General features: G+C 42.8%; 1 protein-coding gene across 1 annotated transcript in view; it reads right to left on the minus strand.

The window, feature by feature from the left end:
- CACNA1D (calcium voltage-gated channel subunit alpha1 D) overlaps positions 1–22538 on the minus strand; it is a 462312-nt gene that overhangs the window by 21365 nt on the left and 418409 nt on the right. The window contains exons 40-42 of the mRNA XM_040359270.1: positions 19009–19128; positions 9166–9542; positions 7469–7495 (exon numbers count right to left, since the gene is read on the minus strand). Of these exons, the coding sequence (XP_040215204.1) occupies positions 7469–7495; positions 9166–9542; positions 19009–19128 (524 nt within the window). The remainder of the gene's footprint in view (positions 1–7468; positions 7496–9165; positions 9543–19008; positions 19129–22538) is intronic.

Consider the following 22538-nt stretch of genomic DNA (forward strand, 5'->3'; position numbering starts at 1 on the left):
GCTAAAGGAGGTTTGACCAGCTATTAATTCCAGTGGTTCACTTACTTTTTCCCCCAGCACTATGAATGTTTAAAGGGTGCGTTCACAAGAAATTTTAATTGTTTGTGTGTTATCAGCTTAAGCACATTGTTTTTGTTTATTATTGTGAGGATCACATCATATTTTATGGCAAATTACTGCAGAATACCAGTCAAGGGGTTCACATATTTTTTCTTCCACTATACATATTCCTTGATTCCTTTAATGACTTGGAGATGAGGTCCATCCATTCAATAGTCCATTACTGTGAGCTTCAGATGCCAGCAAAGGCTCTCAGTTTGTGAATGTTGAACGGAACAAAAGTACTTAATGTTACAACGAGGTGTCGATATTTTGGGAGTATAGTCAGAAACCTAATGTCATGACAGGTGAGCTTTAAGGAATGAATCAAAAATGTACAGATGCAGAGCTATATAATATTCAAACTGAAAATTTGAAAAATGGAAAACAACAAGAAATACCGGTATTTAAAAAATTATATATTAAAAACTCCAAAATATATATGCGAGTCCCAAAATTGCTAGTGTAAAACAGTCCAAGATAAAAAAAAATAGGTATCCACCATGTGTTCAAGCTTCCATCCAGTGTTTAAAATCTGCTCAATTATGCTCTCACCAAAGACATGCAAATGACAGCCCTCCCAGCTGTAAACACACAAATCCCTCTGCTGTCAGAGGAAAGGAGACAGATTGTGGGTTTTTACAAAGTAGAAACAACGCTCTGTCATCTCTCCTAGTTAGTCCCCTCCCCACACAGTTGGAACACAGCGAGAGAACACAAACTTAAAGGGGTTGTAAAGGTAAAAAAATGTTTTCCTAAATAGCTTCCTTTATCTTAGTGCAATCCTCCTTCACTTACCTCATCCTTCGATTTTGATTTTAAATGTCCTTATTTCTTCTGAGAAATCCTCACTTCCTGTTCTTCTGTCTAACTCCACACAGTAATGCAAGGCTTTCTCCCTGGTGTGTGGAGTGTGGTGCTCGCCCCCTCCCTTGAGGGGGGAGGGGGCAAGCAGGAGAGTCAGGACACTCTCTACATTGCAGATAGAGAAAAGAGCTACGTGTTAGTGGGCGTCCTGACTCTTGCTCGCCAGTGACATCTACACAGTAATCAGTGCATATTTATAGCACTGATTGTCTATAAATGTCAGTGGTCCCAAAAATGTGTCAAAAGTGTCTGATCTGTCTGCCGCAATGTTGCAATACCGCTAAAAATCGCAGATCACCGCCATTACTAGTAAAACAAGTAATAATAATAAAAACACCATAAAAATGCCATAAATCTTTCCCATAGTTTGTAGACGCTATAACTTTTGCATAAACCAATCAATATACGATTATTGCGTTTTTTTAACCAAAAATATGTAGAAGAATACATATTAGCATAAACTGATGAAGAAATTTGTTTTTTAAAAACATGTTTGGGGATATTTATTATAGCAAAAAGTAAAAAAACAAAACAAATAAAGTTCAGCTATTCTAGTAGCTCTTTCCTGGCATTTTCTTAGTTTCATCCTACAGCAAAAGCAATGGTCTGCAGAGAGCTTCCAAAGCATCAGAGGGATTTCATTGTTAAAAGGTAACAGTTAGATGAAGGCAGTCATCATCAAGTGTAGAAAATATGGCACAATGACATTACCAAGAACTGGGCGTCCTTCCCAAAATTTATGAAAATACGATAATAATACTGGTCAGGGAAGCTGCCAAGAGGCCTACAGCAACATTAAAGGAGCTGCAGAAATATCTGGCTGTGTGGTACATGTGACAACAATCCCATATTCTTCATATATCTGGGCTATGGGGTAGAGTGGCAAGACAGAAGCCTTTTCTTATGAAGAAAAACTTACAAGCCTAGCTAAATTTTGCAAAAACAAATCTGAAGTATCTTAAAAGCATATGGGAAAACGTGTTATGGTCTGATGAAACCAAGGTTGAATTTTTTGGCCATAATTCCAAAAGATATGTTTGGCGCAAAAACAACACTGCACATCATAAAAAGAACACCATACACATTGTGAAGCATGGTGGTGGCAGCATCATGCCTTTGGGCTGTTTTTTTTTCCAACTGAAACAGGGGCCTTAGTCAAGGTAGCGGAAATTATGCACAGTTCCATATACCAGTCAATATTGGCACAAAACCTTCAGGCTTCTGCTAGAAAGCTGAACATGACGAGGAACTTCATTATCAGCATGACAAAAACCCAAAGAATACATCCAAAGGGTTGCACACTTATGCAACCATATTATTATTATTATTATTAGTTTTTTGTTCAACTGAGTTGTACATTTTACAGCAAAGGAAAAAAATATTTGATTGCCTGCTGATTTTGTACATTTGCCCACTGACAAAGAAATGATCAGTCTATAATTAAATGGTAGGTTTATTTTAACAGTGAAAGACAGAATAACAACAAAAATATCCAGAAAAACACATTTCAAAAAAGTTATAAATTGATTTGCACTTTATTGATTGAAATAAGTATTTGACCTCTTCGCCAAACATGACTTAGTGCTTGGTGGAGAAACCCTTGTTGGCAATCACAGAGGTCAGACTTGTAGTGGTTTCTTGTAGTTGGCCACCAGGTTTGCACACATCTCAGGAGGGATTCTGTCCCACTCCTCTTTGCAGATCCTCTCCAAGTCATTAAGCTTTCGAGGCTGATGTCAGGCATTTCTCCCCTGACAGGACCGGGAGCTGTGTGTTCACACATATAGCTCCCGGTTCTCGCTCTGTAACGAGCGATCGCGTGTGCCCGGCGGCGATCGGGCACACGAGCGAGAGTCAGGGGCGAGCGGGGGGCGAGCGTGCGCGCCTTCCGGCGGGGCGCACATGCCCCTATTGGCTGCTCAGCGAGATGACTTATAGCTACGTGATCGCGCCCAGCAGAGCCGACCTTCCGCCGTATAACGGCAGCTGGTCGGCAAGCAGTTAAGGTCTGGAGACTGGTTTCTTCTTGAGCTACTCCTTTGTTGCCATGGCCGTGTGGTTTTGGTCATTGTTTTGCTGGAATACCCATCCATGACCCATTTTCAATGCCCTGGTTGAGGGAATGAACTTGGCAAAAAAACACCCCCAAAGCATAATGTTTCCCCCTCCATGTCTGACGGTAGAGATTGTGTTCTTGGGGTCATAGGCAGCATTCCTCCTCCTCCTCCAAACACAAGTTGAGTTGATGCCAAAGAGCTTGATTTTTCACATGTTCATTAGCAAACTTCAGACGAGCCTGTACATGTGCTTTCTTGAGCATGGGGGCCTTGCGGGCGCTGCAGGATTTCAGTCCTTTGTGGTGTAGTGTGTTACCAATTGTTTTCTTGGTGACTATGGTCCCAGCTGTCTTGAGATCATTCACAAGATTCTCCCGTGTAGTTCTAGGCCAATTCCTCACCGTTCTCATGATCATAGAAACTCCACAAGGTGAAATCTTGCATGGAGCCCCAGACTAAGGGAGATTGACAGTTATTTTGTGTTTCTTCCATGTGCGAATAATTGCACCAACTGTTGTCCCCCTCTCACCAAGCTGCTTGGTGATGGTCTTGTAGCCCATTCCAGCCTTGTGTAGGTCTACAATCTTGTCCCTATCATCCTTGGACAGCTCTTGGACAGCTCTTTGTTCTTGGCCATGGTGGAGAGAGTGGAATCTGATTGATTGATTGCTTCTGTGGACGGTTGTCCTTTATACAGGTAACAAGCTGAGATTAGGAGCACTTCCTTTGAGGGCCAGTTCACACCACATGCAGTCCAGTGCAGTTTTTTTCTGCATCAAAAAATGCATGTAAAGTAGGTTGTATGGGTTTCAATAGCATAGTTCACACCAGTGATTGCAGTTCCAGTGCTTCCAGTAAAAAAAGAAAAACATACTGCATTTTTCCTGCACTGGACTGTACTGGGACGATGTAAAATGCACTGGAAACACACCAAAAATGCACTGGAGCACACCAGAACGCACATGTCCTTTTTTTAATGTTAAAAGAAAAGATAGGTGAAAACGCACCAAAAATGTGCCATAAACGCACCAAAAACGCACATGCTGAAAAACTTCTGGAACGCAACTGGACTGCGTTTCTATGGTGTGAACTGGCCTTAATGCTGGCCATACACTATCCGAAAAATCGCCAGAAATTCAGTAATTTAGACAGTTTTTCGGCCAGTTAATGGGCACAAATTGGTAATCGGTTTTAATTTTTAGGCCAGTTAATGGGCACAAATTGGTAATCGATTAAGACGTTTTTTGAGCCGAAAAACAAAGGACAAGTATGGAAATTTTCTGCCGAACGATAAATTGAAAGTTTAATGTGTTTCCTGTCCAAACTGTTTGCGCTAGGTATATGTGAAAAAAATGAAAAAAAAGAATGGATTCATTTATGTCCATTGAATGATTTATCGGTCCTTACATGATGGCACCATCGTTTGCTCTCTCACGGCCGAATGTTCGTTTTTTCGAAAATGGGTTTGAACAATTTTTCGTATAGTGTATGGCCAGCATAGGAGAGTGCTCCTAATCTCAGCTCAGGAAAAAGTTCTGAAATTATTTATATTTGTCTTTTTTTTACATCACAGAAACCTGACATTTTAGCAGGAGTGTGCAGACTTTTTATATTTTGTAATTTTTTATATTTATATTCTTGTTGTTTTCCTTTTTTCAAATTTTCAGTTTGTATATTATATAGCACTTCACCTGTACAGTTTTGCTTTATATATAAGGGTTGTATGATCACCTTTTGTGCCAGCAGCTTTTCACTTATTTAGAGTGCTCACTACATATTTTTCACTTTTATTTAAAGAATGATATCTGATTCCTAGGGGGAGGGGTCGTCTATAAAAGTAGGGACAAACAAAGTAACTAGCCTTAGCTGTTTATTCCAGTCTGTATGCCAGTTGAAGGTTTCCCTTCTTTTCCTGACCGGTTACAATATTGTCAGTGATATACAAAGAGAAGGGCAATCTCCCTTATGCTGCGTACACACGATCTGGCTTTTGCCACAGGGCTTTAAATTGCCAAAGACCACAAAAAAAGAAAAAATGTATAGAGGTGCTAACCCTTTCTGACTGTAATGAAGAGTTTTGGCTGGAATTGCACTTTAATAACTGGCTACAAAACATGGGGGAGGGAGGTTACATAAAGTACATGAACACAAATTCCTCCATTTTATTAAAGGAAATGCAAGTTCCTACCCTTACCCCACTGCAACTCTCATGCAAAAGAGATGTGGCTCAGCAAAGAGGGAGTGGGTCTATGTAACATCACATAATTTCTATGAAATATTACCTGGGCCAGACAACATTTCCAACACAATTGTGTAAGTCATCTATGAATTTTTTTATCTACCATAGATGTATATATAGAGCTATGTTCCAATGTATGTACCGTATTTATCGGCATATAACACACAATTTTTTCCTTTGAAAACAGAGGATAAACGGTGCCTGCGTGTTATACGCCTATATCATGTTTTACCAATAGGGGTCTGCCTCCCATGGCCCTGGAACAGCGCTCCCTGCATAGTCTAAAGTTGAGAAAAAAAGTCACTTGCCAGCCCCTTCTACACCGCTCCTCCTGTGCCAGTGTCATTGTAAAACGAAGCTTGTAAATATCTCTATGGCTCAGTTTTTTCTGGCTGCTCTCCTCCTCCTCTGAGTGTAGCTTTGATTGGAGGAGGAGAGCGGTCACATGACCATCTGTGTAACATCAGAGGAGAGCAGTCATGTGACCAGGTCAGTGAAAAAAAACGGAGCCATTGAGGTATATAGAAGCTTCGTTTTGCAATGGGAGTGACACAGGAGGAGCAGTGTGGAAGGGGCTGACAGTGATTTTTTTTTTTTTTTTACTTAACTGTAGAGAATGCTGGCAGCACTGTCCCAGGAGACTAGTGGTCTTCTGGGAGGGGGGGGCTGTGTACTGGATAGGAGGGATGTATAATGGATGGGGGGGATGGGGGGGATGTATAATGAATGGGGATATATAATGCATGGGGGCTGTATAATGGATGGGGGGCTGTGTACTGGATGGGGGGATTTATAATGGATGGGGGGCTGAGTACTGGATAGGGGGATGTGTACTGCATGAGGGAATGTATAATGTACGGGAGCTGTATACTGGGGAGGGGGGCTGTATAATAGATGGGGGGTGTGTACTGGATGGGGGGGGCGTATAATGAATGGGGGGGGCTGTGTACTGGGAAGATGCGCTGTGTACTGTAAAGAGGGCTGTGATTTTTTTTTCCTTAAACTCCCCTCTTAAAATTGGGGTGCATGTTATACGCCGATAAATACGGTACATTTTTATTTTTAGGTTCGAATAGAGAAGGTGTTAGAGTATATGTCAAGTTTTGTTACTGTCTGTGTCCCTGCTAAGCAGATTATCTCCCTTCGGAAGCCATGGATACCATTCCTAGCAGAAGAAATAGGAGGGGAAACCAAAAATGTTATAGTTGTCACCAGAACAGGTAAGGGAAAAACTTACAATGTGATAGCTGTCTAAAGCCTCATAAACACGATCGGACTTCCATCAGACTTTTTTATGGATTTTTGTTCGAAGGGCGTTGTCCATGAACTTGGTATGCATACACACAACAAACACGAATGTAGTGACGTAATAGACGTACTACGTGGTTTTTCTGCTCTTTACCACCACCCTTTGGGCATTTTATGCTATTGTTGTCTGATCTTTAGCATTGGTCTGGAGCATGCATGTTTGTACTTTGGACTTTAGTCCGATGGACTTGTGTACACACAATCGGATTAGCCGACGTAGGACATTTGTTGCCGGAAATTTTGTCTGTTCTCACAGCGAACATTTGTCCGATGGAGCGTACACACGGTTGGATTGTCCGCTAAACCAGCTAAAGTCGGACAACTGTTGTCAAAAAATCAGATCGTGTGTACGGCCTTTAGAGTTGTATTTCCATTGCTTTTTGCAATGGGAATACCTCTCACTTCCTTTTGCGTTTTCAGGACGGGAAGTGAAGAGAAATCTTCTAAACAGGACACAGACAGAAAAATATTCACTGAGAAACTCTTCCCTACTCTATTCGAAACTAAAAAGAAAATGTTTTAGGCATACATACACTTTCCAGCACAGTTATTAGTACTGCAAGTTCTAGTGATAGCAAAAGTTGCGATTTTCTACAAGCTGTTGGCCATCACCATATCCTTAGACAAAGAATTCTACATTTTGACCACCTTGAAGTCACAAATCCACAGTTTATAGTCATTAGGACACACCTGACTGCCATACTGATACTCGGATGAACCATGTTAGTTGTCAGCCAAAATAAAGCATTGTAGACCATTTCTGACATAGAGAGTGAACATCAGACACTACACATAGATCATGCAGAGACATGGACACTGAAGCAGAGCATGTAATAACCATGGGCTTCGCATATATTGTATGGCGCAAGCAGTTAGCGACAGACACAGAGGAACATACCTAATATAAGTCTCATAATAGCGGGTCCTATCCGGAAAAGCCATACAAATATGGGAAGATATTTATTAGACATAAAATAAATATCAGTTATTACATATGTAGACAGCACAATGAAAGGCAGACAGAGTGAAACAATATTGCCACCAACCTGCAGAGGGTCTAAGAAGAAGAAAAAGATTAATGTTTCATGCAAAAAGTACAGCACGCTGGGTTAAAAGATTAAGATATATGGATTTATGTGTCAGCTGAATAACATTTATTGTGCCACTGAGACATTTTACTTCTCAGCTACAAAACTTGTACCATTTTAATTTATTTTCTTAAAAATGGGTTATATTTTACAGTGTTGGATAATGGAATTTTGGTAAATGTACTGGTGACTGAATTACTGCAAAGAGATTTGTCCAATATGTGGCCTTTGTTGTCTCAATTCAAAGGCTTGAAAGAGGGTTTTCGCCCCTGTTCTCCCATCATAATAAATTATAACTGGACTATATTAAATAGTAAATTCATTAATAAGGCAATTTCTGTTTGGATTCATGCTTTTAGAAAGAATATAAAGCAAAAAGTGTTCAAGACAGAGCAGTGTGAGCAGCTAAGAGTTGAGAAGAACATCAAACTGTGTTAGACATGTGGCTTCCAAGCCACTAGCTGGGGCTTCACTGCTATATTCAAAAATAAAAACAATAGTAATAATATATATATTTTTTAAACAGCTAGGTAAGGCAGCTTAGATATAAATGGTTAATTCTCATATCTAACCTGTCAAAAAAATCAATATTTAATACAAGCAGGCAATCAGAATTTGTGCAACATTTTAAGGAGCTCCATGCTAATCAGAAAATATTACCAAAAAGCAGTTATAATTTACGTTTTTTGCCTTGCTGATGGGAGGAATACTATCCAAATTCGAAGCTATCTCAGTTCCTATCCTTAGCCAAAATATCTGTCCATAATAAATTTGTATCCCAAAAATCAGAGAGTGTGTATGCAAGAATGCTTTGTTAGACCCCATACTCACTATACAACTTTTGCGGTCTGGATTCCTTTAGATTTACCAAAACCATGGGCCTGCCTGATTGCATACAAATGTTAACTCTAGCACGATCGGAATTTCTGACAACAAATGTTCGTTGTGAGCGTTTGGTCGGATATTTCGACCATGTGTATGCTCCATTGGACATTTGCTGTCAGAATTTCCGACAACAAATGTTTGAGAGCTGGTTCTCAATTTTTCCGACAACAAAAGTTCTTGTCGGAAATTCCGATCATCTGTATGCAATTCCAACGCACAGAAATCCTACGCATGCTCGGAATCATTTAACTTAATTGTTCTCGGCTTGTCGTAGTGTTGTACGTGACCGCGTTCTTGACGTTCAGAATTTTCGACAACATTTGTGTGACCGTGTGTATGCAACACAAGTTTAAGCCAATATTCCGTCTGCAAAAAAATCCACGGTTTTGTTGTCAGAATGTCCGATCGTGTGTACGCGGCATTAAGGTTTGACCTCATATTATATGGTTTTGGTAAATCTGAAGGAAAAAATCTACAGGAAATTGTATAGTGTGTATTCAGCATTAATCAGAACAGAAAAGCTTTTTGCGCACACCAATAAAGTAATTTTTTTGTTCTCTAATAGAAAGCCACTATGGCCAAATTGTATTTGTTTTACAAAACATTTTGCTGTCAGGTTTACCTTTTAATACTGGATTTTCTTGGTTTCTCGTAGTCATTCCTTGAGTAGGTATAGTAGCCGTTTTCAGACATGTGATTATGAGCGGCGAGGCTAGAATGTTTCCCATTAGCGGGTTTGAACACGTTGGCGTTGTTTAGGTTGGCGTTAGTGGAGTTTGGTACATGTTTCCCAGAGTATTCATGGTTATGATGGTTGTGATGCACAGAGTTGCCCGAGTGGGAATACACAGATTTGTCAGTATCGCTCGCAGAGCGGATGGATGGACGTTGCACGTGCAGAGGGCGCCGTGTGGTGTTCGTCTGCTGATAGGGATTATGCCTGTCATTCCTGTCATTCCCCACATGGTTGACATGGTTTCCAAATAGATTACCATTTCTCTGCAAGGGAAGTGATTTTCATTAATAGTTCTGTAACTAGTTATTTTTAGTGTAATTCTTTGATTTCTACAGTGCAACCAATGTTATGCAAATTAATGATGTATATGAACATTTCTTAGTACAAACAGCCTTTTAAACATTTTACCAAATGCTTTCTTTCCATTGCAATTATATTCTCATTTTCAAACATATTTATAAAAGTGACAGAATCTAAGTGCCTTGTATGTGCATCAATTCTCCCAAATGACACACCCAAACAGGATCATTATGAGCCTGGTTAGACCTAACTCATTAAAGTGGAATGACAACTAATGATCTTTATTTTTTAAAGGGCATTACTGGTAAAAACACCAAATACAAGCTTTATAATTTCTCAGTGCTTCCCAGCTGGCTCACATAGTGCATCATCAATAATATTCACTTTTCAGATCTAAAGCCCCTGCCACCTACTAGTCATCAGGGCCGCCATCAGGGGGGTACAGGCATTACACCTGTAAGGGGCCCGGAGGTCCCCAGGGGCCCGGATGGCAACCCCCTTTTTAGGGGCCAATTTTTTTTTTTTAGAGGTCCGGAGGTCCCCATATATATATATAATATTATTATTATTATTATTATTAAAGGGCCCAGAGGTCCCCAGGGCCCCGGGTGGCAACCCCCTTTTTTATAAAAAAAATTATATATTTTTATATATATATATATATATATATATATATATATATATATATATATATATATATATATATATATATATTTTTTTTTTTTGTCTTTATATATTTTTTTATAGGGCCCCGGATGGCAACCCCCCTTTTTTAATAAAAAAATTATATTTTTTTATATATATATTTTTTTGTCTTATATATATATATATATATATATATATATATATATATATATATATATATATATATATATATATATATTATTAAAGGGCTCAGAGGTCCCCAGGGCCCCATGTGTGGCAAATCCCCCCTTTTTTTTTTATAAATGTTTATTTTTTTATTTATATATATATATATATATATATTTTTATTTTTTTTATTAAAGGGCCCTGAGGTCCCCAGATGGCAACCCCCCTTTTTTTCATAAATGTTTATTTTAATATATATATAGGGCCCAGAGGTTTCTTTTTTTCATTTTTATTAAAGGGCCCAGAGGTCCCGGATGGCAACCCCCCTTTTTTGTAATTTCTTTATATATATATATATATATATATATATATATATATATACACACATACACACACACACAAACATTTATATATATTATTAAAGGGCCCAGAGGTCCCCAGATGGCAACCCCCTTTTTAAAAAAAATATATATTTTTTTTATATATCTTTTTTATTTTTATTAAAGGGCCCAGAGGTCCCCAGATGGCTATCCCCTTTTTTTATACATTTATACATTTTCTTTATTTCTTCTTTTTTGTGTAAAGGGCCCCCCCGCTTCTCAATCCGCGGCAGCCCCCACCCCCCGCTTCTCAATTTCAGGCGGCAGCACCCCCCCCCCCCCGGTTCTCTGCTCCAGGGGGCCCATGCCTGAAGCTGTGTAAGGGGCCCCATAATTCCTGATGGCGGCCCTGCTAGTCATCATGCATGTTCATTGTGCTAGTAAAGAAAAAAGTGCCAGAAGCACAGCATAACATAAAGTTCTTCTGATGCCAACAGAGTGACCACCTGAATCTTTACACAGAACTCTTCATCCCGATTTCTCATTGGTGCTGGTTATAAGGACAATGATGTGCATGCACAATACAATGGGTGCATTACAGAAGACAAGACACAGATCCCTTTTATGATTAAAACAAAGCAAATCTGTAGGTGGAAGTATAAAACAGAGATTTGAACAGCAAGGTAGTTACTTGGTAAAGTTCTGCTTTAGCTGACCAGTGTATGCAGAACAAACTTCCCCAAGTGACTGTCCTCCAGATGTTGATTCAACACCATGGACAAGCCAGTCGTGCAATTACCTCTTTAGCCTGTGTATGTAGTTGTTGTTTAACCACTTAAGCCCCGGACCATTATGCTGGCTAAAGACCCAAGGGGTTTTTACAGTTCGGGACTGCGTCGCTTTAACAGACAATTGCGCGGTCGTGCGACGTGGCTCCCAAACAAAATTGGCGTCCTTTTTTCCCCCACAAATAGAGCTTTCTTTTGGTGGTATTTGATCACCTCTGCGGTTTTTATTTTTTGCGCTATAAACAAAAATAGAGCGACAATTTTGAAAAAAATGCAATATTTTTTACTTTTTGCTGTAATAAATATCCCCCAAAAACATATATAATTTTTTTTTTTCCTCAGTTTAGGCCGATACGTATTCTTCTACCTATTTTTGGTAAAAAAAAATCGCAATAATCGTTTATCGGTTGGTTTGCGCAAAATTTATAGCGTTTACAAAATAGGGGATAGTTTTTTTGCATTTTTATTTTTTTTATTTTTTTTACTAGTAATGGCGGCGATCAGCGATTTTTTTCGTGACTGCGACATTATGGCGGACACTTCGGACAATTTTGACACATTTTTGGGACCATTGTCATTTTCACAGCAAAAAATGCATTTAAATTGCATTGTTTATTGTGAAAATGACAGTTGCAGTTTGGGAGTTAAACACAGGGGGCGCTGTAACATTTAGGGATCACTGTGTATGTGTTTACTAGTGTAGGGGGGTGTGGCTGTAGGACTGACATCATCGATCGAGTCTCCCTAATAAAAGGGATCACTCGATCGATGCGCCGCCACAGTGAAGCACGGGGAAGCCGTGTTTACACACGGCTCTCCCCGTTCTTCAGCTCCGGGGAGCAATCGCGACGGAGCGGCTATAAACAAATAGCCGTGCCGTCGTCCCGGATCGCTTCCCGAGCGGACCCGACCTCCGCATGTACGGGGGGGGTCCCGATCGGACCCCCCACCCACGTCTAGGCAGGCACGTACAGGTACGTGATTGTGCCTGTCCGTGCTATTCTGCCGACGTAAATGTACATGAGGAGGTCGGGAAGTGGTTAACTTTACTTTGTCCCCAACAAGATCCAATATTCAAGGTAGGTGCCAACAAGAGTTGGCCACGTACATGCAAGGTCAAATATTTATAATATTCGGCTCTGTAGTGTGAATTTGAGTGGGATTCCATACTATATGGCCAATAAGATAATGAATGACACCTTTTAGGCCCCATACACACGATAGAATCCATCCGCTGAAAAATCCCAGCGAATGGGTTTCAGCGGATAGATCCTATGGTGTGTACACTCCAGCGGATCTGTTTCCGCGGATATTTATCCCCTGGGATGGATTTCCAGCGGATAAATATTTGATGACATGCTATCAAATCTATCCACTGGAATCCATCCCAACGGATGGATCCGCTGGTCTGTACAGACTCACCGGATCCATCCGTCCGAAGGGATCCCCCGCATGCGTCGTAATGATTCGACGCATCCGTGGAATTCCTTATATGACAGCGTCGCGCACGTCGCCGCGTCATAATCGCAGGCGACGGCGCGACACGTCATCGCCAGAGGATTTCGGCGCGGATTTCGATTCGATGGTGAGTACACTCCATCGCATGGAAATCCACGCAAATCCTCGAGAGGATTTATCCGCGGATACGGTCCGCTGGACCGTATCCGCGGATAAATCCTCTCATGTGTATAGGGCCTTAGAGTGTCTGTTTGTCCGAAACTTCAGCCATGGACAAACATGGGTGAGCTGAATTTCTCACTGGCTTCTTACATCTCTTGTAATCTTCAGAGGTGAGACCTTCCTGATTAATGTTCTCAGATCTGCCTTTATGCCACCAATTATCCTTCTGTATTCTCTATGATACAATGCAAGGAAAATAGCCCTGAAATAGCTGTGTAAGGAACTGGAAATTAATGTAACATGCAGATCCCACTAATGGAACCACTATTATCAGATATATGAAGTTCATGGGACATTTAACGCAGTAATAGATAAAATTGCAGTGGTCCATGCAAGCAGTTTGGGTTTTGCTTTAAACCCATCTATTTATGTGCATTCCCTCCTGTCATGGCCACATGGCCCTATCCATTAGGAATACAGGGCCTGATTCCCAAAAACCTGTGTAAATTTAGGATTATCTAACTTATGTCATTTAAGTTACGGCGCCCTAAGTTGGTGTCGTAAGTACCGTATTCTCAGCGCATTTGCGGTCAAAATTGCGCCATCCTTAACCTAAGTTCCAATGCGTAAGGCGTGGTTATGGCAAGTGGGAATGAAGTGGGCGTGCTTCATTGTAATGAGCCGTGACCCCATGCAAATGAAGTGCCGGCCGTACTGCGCATGCGTGCACGAATCTGGACCTCATTGCGCATGTGCAGAACTTTGGTCAGCGCAATCAGTGAGATAGGTAAAAGGCCAAGCGTACTTAGTTTGAAGATCGCCCTGTGTCTAAATAGCCCCAGTCAAACACACTTCTATTGCAAAAGTATTTCCCTGTGTTCCCTTCCTAAAGCAAGTTGCTTCTGCTTTGAACGTTTGTCAGTGTTTGTTGGTAAGATTTGTTTGTGAGAAAAGTGTTTGTGGAGTTGGAGGGTATAGTTGGTGTTTGTTTTTGCTAATTTGTTCTTTGTTTTGATTGTTTGCCTGTTTGTTTTTGATAAGTGTTTCTTTTTTGGTGTGTGATTGTTTTTTGTTTCCCTTTTTTGCCTGTTTGTTGTTGAATTTATAGTAGCTGTCTGTATTTTTTTTTTGCTTGTTTTTATTTTCTTTGTTGTGTGTGTGTATTGTTGTTTGTTTTTTGGGTGAGTTCCCTGTTGCTGGGTGTTGTCTGTCATGGCTCCCAAGCGCAGGAAGCTTAATTTTACACTGGCAGAGAAGCATATACTTGCTCAGGGCGTCATTAAATATGGGCGATTTCTCCATGGCCCTGAGAGACACAACACCACCCCGGCCAGGAGGAAGGAGATCCTTAAAAATATTACCGATCGGATCAATGCGGCAGGGGAGACCAGGACCATCGCTGGAGTTCAAAAAAAAAAAAATGACTTGAGGAGCGTGTCCCGGAACAAGCTGGCAACGCTGCATGCCCATACCAGGGGCACTGGAGGAGGGGGACCCTGCCCAGTCAGGATGAGTAATGGGCAGTGGCCCAGTGTTTCCACCCACAGCAGGTGGTGGGCCTGCCTGGCTTTGACAATGATCCTCTTATGAGGACAGGTAATTTTTTGGAATTTCTATCTGGTGATTAGCATGTGTGGGTGGGGGAAGGGAAGATGTGCCAAGTGTGTGGATCCAACAACCTGTGATTGTTTTGTGTCCTCCCCAGATGGCCTGGAGGTTGCAGCCCCATCAGCCCAGGAGTTTGCTGGGTCATCAGCCCAGGAGGTGGCAGCCCCATCAGCCCAGGAGGTGGCAGCCCCATCAGGTCAGGAGGTGGCAGCCCCATCAGGTCAGGAGGTGGCAGCCCCATCAGGTCAGGAGGTGGCAGCCCCATCAGGGCAGGAGGTGGCAGCCCCATCAGGGCAGGAGGTGGCAGCCCCATCAGGTCAGGAGGTTGCTGGCCCATCAGGGCAGGCTGCTGCACCACCCCCAAGACAGGCTGATGCAGAGTCCCAAGAAGGGCAGGATTCGCCATGGGAGGGGAGTGCCCACAACTCCCCTAATTTGGATGTTGAGTGGGAGGAGGATGAGGGGGAGGAAGATGACAATATTGAGATTGGGCAGCAAATCATGATGGGCCAAGATATGACCTTTGAGTCATCCCCTGAGGGAACCCCACATGCGCCCAGCAGTCAGGCCACCATCATGGGTCGCCCCTTCCAACCCTCCTCCAACATGCAGCAGCACCCATGGCTCACTCCAACTCCTCCTCCAAGGCCACAAGCCTTAGGGGCAAGTAGGAGGCCGACCCCGGAAAACAGGGGGGGGGTTGGTGCGTCTGCCGGTCAGTCTGTTGAGGGACAATGTCCGGCAGACCCGCAGTCTGTCTGCAATCAAAAAAACTATGACCAACGTGGAGCACAGCCTGGGTGCAATGAGGGAGTCACTGGGTGAGGTGGCCACCAACTCAGTGGGGGTCATTACGTGTTTGTGGGACCTGAAAAACGCAACAACAGGCGTGGCCCAGGAGGTGACTGCCCTCACCCAGGCTGTGCAGGCCAATACCCGGGCTGTGCAGGCCAATACCCGGGCTGGCCAGGCTAATACGGCTGACATTACTTCCTGTCTGACAAGGATAGCCGTTGCCTTGGAGGGAAGGCCAGCAGGAGGACAGACACCAGGGGAGGCTCCTTCTTCCCCTGCACAGACCCCCCCCCATGAAAATACTCCCTCCCCTGCACAGACCCCCCCCCCCCCCCGTGAAGATCCCCCAGTCGGCCGTGGCCGTCCCCGTGCCTGTGTCCGTGGCCGTGGGCAGCCCAGAAGGAGCACTCGGCAACATCCTTAAGTTGCAGGGGTACTTTTGATTTTTTTTTTTTTTTTTTTGCTACTGTACTTATGATTTGGTTTATGTGTGTGAATGATGTGTGAATGTGGGGGGGTGGCATTCCTGAAAACATAAGGGTGTCACCCTCAGTTTTGGTGGAGTATGGATCCCCAGGACCAGGGAGAAGTCATCCTAGGTTCCTGAATGGTGTATGAATGCACAGTGACATAATTGGAGCCGTGGCGGGGCGTTACTGCTCCCAAGTACCAAAGGGGGGGGGGTACTTGGATCTAATCCAATTCGATGTGCATGTGATGTGTCTGTGCTAGGGACCACAGTGACGTGCATTCATGCATTCTCATTGTGAGATAATTAATGTGCGTTTTGTACCAAAAAAAAAACATTCTCATTGTCATATAAGTAATGTGCATTTTATGTGCAAAGAAAATGTTTAAAGGTCACATAATCTCTGTGATTTATTCTGGGCAAAGCAAAAAAAAAAAGATAATTAGGGTCCATTTACTGGGCAAAGATGCCTTCAGCCAGTTGTCTCCTTATTACCTGGCCCTCAGCAGTCCGGGTAGAGGGGTTTGGGGGGGGGATTGCCTGGGTGGGGGGTTAGGTCAGGACATATCTCAACATGCAGGCCCCTTCTCACAGCATAATTATGGAGGATGCAACATGCCCCAATAATTTGGCAGACAAAGTCTGGGGAATACAAGAGTGTACCCCCAGTCTTGTCAAGGCATCTGAATCTGGACTTGAGAAGGCCAAATGTCCGCTCTACTATTGCCCGGGTCTGGATGTGCACCTCGTTGAATTTGCGTTCTCTGGGTGTTTGGGGGTTCCTAAAGGGGGTCATCAGGTGGGGTCCCAACGCATATCCAGAGTCACCTGTAAGGGAAAAGACAGGAGGATATTAGTCATGCATGTGCCCCTTGTGATGTCTGCATCACGGGGGGGGGGGGGCATACCTGACACCAATGTCACTCACCAATCAGCCAGCTGTCTCCATACACATTCTGCTCCAAGTCTTGGTAGATCTTGGTCTGCCGTAGGATGTAACTGTCGTGGCATGACCCTGGAAACTTGGCACAAACGTGCCAGATGAGGCCATGGGCATCTACGATCACCTGGACATTGATCGAATGCCAGCCTTTCCTGTTTCTGAACAGGTGTTCAGTTTCATGGGGGGGCTGTAGTGCCACATGGGTGCAGTCTATCGCCCCGATGGTCCTTGGGAAGCCAGCAATGCTGTAGAAGTCTGTCATGGCTTGCAGACGCTGCTCCTCCTGGGTGGGCATCACAAACTGGTTGGTCATGCGCCGCAGTATGGCAGGGACCACCTGATGGACACATTTGCTCATTGTCGACTGCACCATCCCAGCCAGACCTCCAGATGCACGCTGGAATGAGCCACTGGATAAAAAATGGAGGGTTGCCATCACTTTATGAAGAGGTGTCAGGGCATGGGAGCGTCTGGTTGGGGTGATAAGATCCTCATGAAGTAGTTGGGTGATCTCCAGGATGGCCTCCCTATCAAACCTGTAGTTGCCATACACCTCATAATCTGGCATTTGCAAAAGATCACGCCGTGGACGATAAACTCTCGCCTGTGCCCTCATCCTCCTCCTCTGTGCCCTCCTCCTCCTTTGTGCCTGTAAGGCAGCAAGTGCCGTCAGAATCATAGCTGGCCCTGGCATTTTTACACAAAGATCCTTCTCAACTATAGCTCTAAGCTCTAGTCACTACCTACAGCAAACCCTTCCACAGCATGTGTAAAATTAGGGCTGGTTTTATAATGTGGAAATTTAGTCAGAAAAACTAACAGGTGCGCACAGGGCGGAAAATACGGCGCACACACTTAATTTTGAGAATCGCCCTAACTCCCTCATTTGCATCTTTGCCTATCAAAAACAGCGGCGAGCCTAGCGTAATTTGCGCCCGGGGATGCGCAGGTGTAACTAATTTAAGTACGGCTGAAAATACGTAAATCTTTGCTTAACTCGTTTTGAAGATCGTGCGCAAATATACGCGCCGTGTAAATTTAGAAAACTTGAGTTAAGTCTGCGTATCTCTTTTGGGAATCAGGCCCACACAGTCTGCCTTCAGCATGTTATGCCTTCAAACAGCTGATCAGTAGCCTCTGTTGTTTGCTTTATCTGACCATGGTGGACTCTGTATCTGACCACTTACTAGTTTGTGTTGTCACTAACCCAACAGCACTGATATTCTGTGAAGCACAGTAAAACGTATTCCATGCCAAAGCACTTAAACAGTTAACCGAAAACTATCAGCCATTTCAAACTGTAAAAACAAAAGTGCCTCCTGCTTCTTTTATGAGGCAGTATAGTATATTCATAGCTATTCAAATCTGTTTAACTTCCCTAAATTTTAAAGTAGTTAGCTAAGCATGCTCATTGAATCAATGGGGGCCGGTCTGAACACATGTTCACTTCTGTGGTTAACCCTGCACCCTCTCACGAAGACTTTTAGGCCCCTGTGAAGCAGCATTAATATGCAAAATATAATAGACACTCATCACTTAATGACTGCGTTCCATTCGTATGACTAGTATCGTTAAATGATACAAAAAGAAAAAAACAAAGATGAACATGGACTTTAATGTACGTAGAAAAAGGATCTGGATGGCCGCACTCCAAAGAAATTCCTTTATTGAAAACTTAGTCTATACAAATTCAGGATAAAATGGAAACACTTGACGCGTTTCCCACCACTCTCACTGGTGCTTAATCTCACAGCACCCTCATTTGGCAGGGGAGGTGATATTTTGGAACAGACACCTGGAGCGGGTTTTCTTGTTTATCTAATATGGACTTTAAATTGGTAGCCACTAGTAGACCCAAATGGAAAAGAGAGTACTAAATTTATTATAACATCATATTAAAACCATTTTGTAGAATCAAAATAGAAAACATGTATTTATATATATACAGGATATTGTCCCAAATAGGTGTAACCTAAAGATGACTGATGCAAGGAAATTTTCCAAATTACAAAACCTACTGTACTAAATTCAAAAAAAGATCCATCTAGTACTCTTAATCTACTGTGAGTTGTTTACCCTGTATACATCATCTTCTTCCTCTTCATGGTTATTTTCCTCTGGCTCATCATCCTGCAGGTCACATGATATGGCTCGTCGAATTTCAGGACCAATGTCATGAAGAGTTCTCAGCCCCGCCTGGATAATGATAAACATAGAATTAGGAATGTTTCACAGAGAAATACTATAGGTCAGGGGTGCCCAAACTTTTTTCAAAGAGGACCAGATTTGATGAAGTGAACATGCGTGAGGTCCAACCATTTTGTCTGACATTCTTTGAACCAATAAAATTCAGTCTAAGTTTGTTTGTCCGAGCACTAATAAACGGCCCAACAAGCATTCTCTTGCCTTTGTGGCGGTGTGTGTGGTGAAGAGATGAGCATGGGCTTGTTATTTGGAGATATATATATATCTTTTGTGGCCCCAAACAAATCCCAGTGCCTTAAATCTTAGTGCCGCTTAGGACTAAGGGTTAGCTCGGGCGTGTTATTGGATATATCATATTTATCTGTGTATAACACGCACCTTCACTTTAAGAGGGAAGTTTCAGGAAAAAACTTAAATTTTAAATAAAGAACTGTGAAGGAACATGAGAGTCAGTGCCCATCAATGCAGCCTAAACAGTGCCCATCTACAGCCTCACCATTGCCATGAATGCAGCCCCACATGTACCATGAATGTAGCCTCACCATTGCCATGAATGCAGCCTTACCATTGATATTTTTAACAGTAGGGTAATGCAACATTAGTATTTGTGGAATAGGCTGCTTTGGTGGTTGAATCACACATTGGGCTGCATTCACAGAACAATATCACATGCAGTATTTGGATGCCATCCTGAACATGTGAACCCACTATTGCTTTATTCAGTATTTACCGCCTAAAAAAAAAACCTCTGTAAATACAGCAAAAAAACAGAAGTGAAAGTCAATTAAGGAAGAGAGAGAGAGAGAGAGAGAGAGAGAGAGGAGCAGCGCCACTCTGTTAAAAGTCAATATTTAATAAAAGTAATATCAACTCACATTTAAGTGAAATAAAATATACATAGCTTTAGTAACTTAGACTTATGCCATGCATATTTTATTTCACTTAAATGTGAGTTGATATTACTTTTATTAAATATTGAATTTTAACTGATATACTGCACTCAGAGTGGCGCCGCTCTTCTCTCTCTCTCATCCATATCCACAGTTGCTTCTGCTCTCTAGAACTGGCTGCCCACACTGATGCAGACCTGAACATCTAAACCCCTGTCTGGTCTCAGCAGTTATTGAACTCTGCCTACTGGCACAACTGGACCTTGGAACTATTTCCATATCGTACTAGCTGCGTTTCTAGCACTCCATTTTTTTAATTTTGATATTTAAGAAACCGCCAACCGCCGGCATCCTTAACAACCAGTGTCCTTAACAGCTGATGAGACAATAGAAAATGAAGGAAAAAAATGGCGGCTATGATTTTTACAATTTACTTGTTTGTCATGCCATAGATTAGATATGTCCACTTAGCTTAGTGAAAATCTGCTAGCTGAGCTTTGTACAAACAGGCCGATATGTATTTTTCGACATATTTTTGTGTAAAAAAACCCCAAAAAAACGCAATAAGCGTATATTGATTGGTTTGCGCAAAAGTTATAGCGTCTACAAAATAGGGAATAGATTTATGTAATTTTTATTATTATTTTTTTTTACTAGTAATGGCGGCGATCAGCGATTTTTATTGTGACTGACATTGCGGCAGACAGATCGGACACTTTTGACACTATTTTGGGACCACTGACATTTATACAGCGATCAGAGCTTAAAATAGCAATTAATTACTGTATAAATGCCACTGGCAGGGAAGGGGTTACCACTAGGGGTGAACAAGGGGTTAACTGTGTTCCCTAAGTGTGTTCTAACTGTAGGGGGATGAGACTGACTGGGGAAGAGAGAGATCAGTGTTCATACTTAGTATGAACACACAATCTTTCTCCTCTCCCCTGAGAAATTCGGGACAGATCCCAGTTCTCGCTGTGTCACGAGCTATCGTGGGTGCCCAGCGGTCATCGCGCCGCAGGGCACGCGCATTGGCTCTGTGGACAATGCAGCGGGTGTGTGCGCACGCCTGCTGTGACGTCTTAAAGGAGCAACGTACAGCTACTGCGATTTGCGCCGCCGAGCCAACCTGCCGCAGTATAACTGCGGCGGCTGGTCGGCTAATTGTTAAGATTGCGATTTATAAGAAACATCAGCTGATGTGAACCATGCCTTGCAAAAAGGAACTCTGAAGACATACCATCAAGAGTAGTTGATCTGCATAAGGCTGGAAAGGGATACAAAGGAGTCTCTCTAGGCATCCATTATTTGACAGACAAGTCGTCTTTAAATGGAGACAGTTTCGTACTGTCTTCCTAGAAGTGGTTGCCCAGCCAAGGTAACTCCCAAGGCACAACACAGAAGCTTAAATGAGGTAAAAAAGAATCCATGAGTAACAGCTAAAGGCTTGAAGACATCACTGAAACTGTTTTTGGACAGGTAGGGTGTCCATGAAGGAGCACTACGGAAGAAGCTGCTGCTCTCCAAAAAAAAACATTGCTGCATGCCTGAAGTCTGCCAGAGAGGACCTTGGCAAACTGCATAACTACTGGGAAAATGTTTGTAGGCTGATGAAACCCAAGTGGAATTGTTCAGGAAAAATGCTCAGCACTATGCATGGCGCAAAAAGGGCACAGCTTACCAATATCAAAACATCATCCCAATGGTGAAGTATGGAAGGATGAAGGGTTCATTGCCTCAGGGCCTGAACCACTTGCCATCATCGAGTGAAAAATGAATTCCCAAGTTTCCCAAAATATCCTAAAGGATAGCGTCAGGGTGAAGCTTAGTAGAAGTCGGTGATGCAGCAGGACCCTAAGCATTAAAGTAAATCCACCATGGACTGGCTTCAGAAAAATAAAATGTGCCTTTAAGGCCCCGTACACACGAGGGGACATGTCCGATAAAAACGGTCCGCGGACCGTTTTCATCAGACATGTCCGCTCGGAGATTTCTGTCTGATGGTCGTACACACCATCAAACAGAAATCCGCGCGTACACGATACGCAGTGACGTGCGCGGCCCTGGAAGGTCAATGCTTCCACGCATGCGTCGTATCACTTCGACGCCTGCGAGGGCTTTTGGCCGAGCGGACATGTCCAGTGAGTCTGTACAGACGACCGAACATGTCCGACGGACAGGCTTCCAGCTTACATGTTTCTTAGCATGCTAAGAAACATTTGTCCGCTGGAAACCTGTCCGATCCGCCGGAAAATTGTCCGGTCGGACGTACAGATGACCGAACATGTCCGCTGAAACTGGTCTGCGGACCAGTTTCAGCAGACATGTTCGGTCGTGTGTACGGGGCCTAAGAGTGGCCCAGTCAGAGCTTAGACACTAACCCCATAGAGATGCTGTGTAATGACCTTATGAGAGCCATTCACACCAGACATACTACAAATGTGTCTGAGCTTAAGCAGTTTTGTAAAGAGGAATGGTCACAAATTCCTCCTGAATGTTGTGCAGGTCGGA

This window comes from Rana temporaria, chromosome 7 (genome assembly GCF_905171775.1).
Source record: "Rana temporaria chromosome 7, aRanTem1.1, whole genome shotgun sequence".
Classification (NCBI taxonomy): domain Eukaryota; kingdom Metazoa; phylum Chordata; class Amphibia; order Anura; family Ranidae; genus Rana; species Rana temporaria.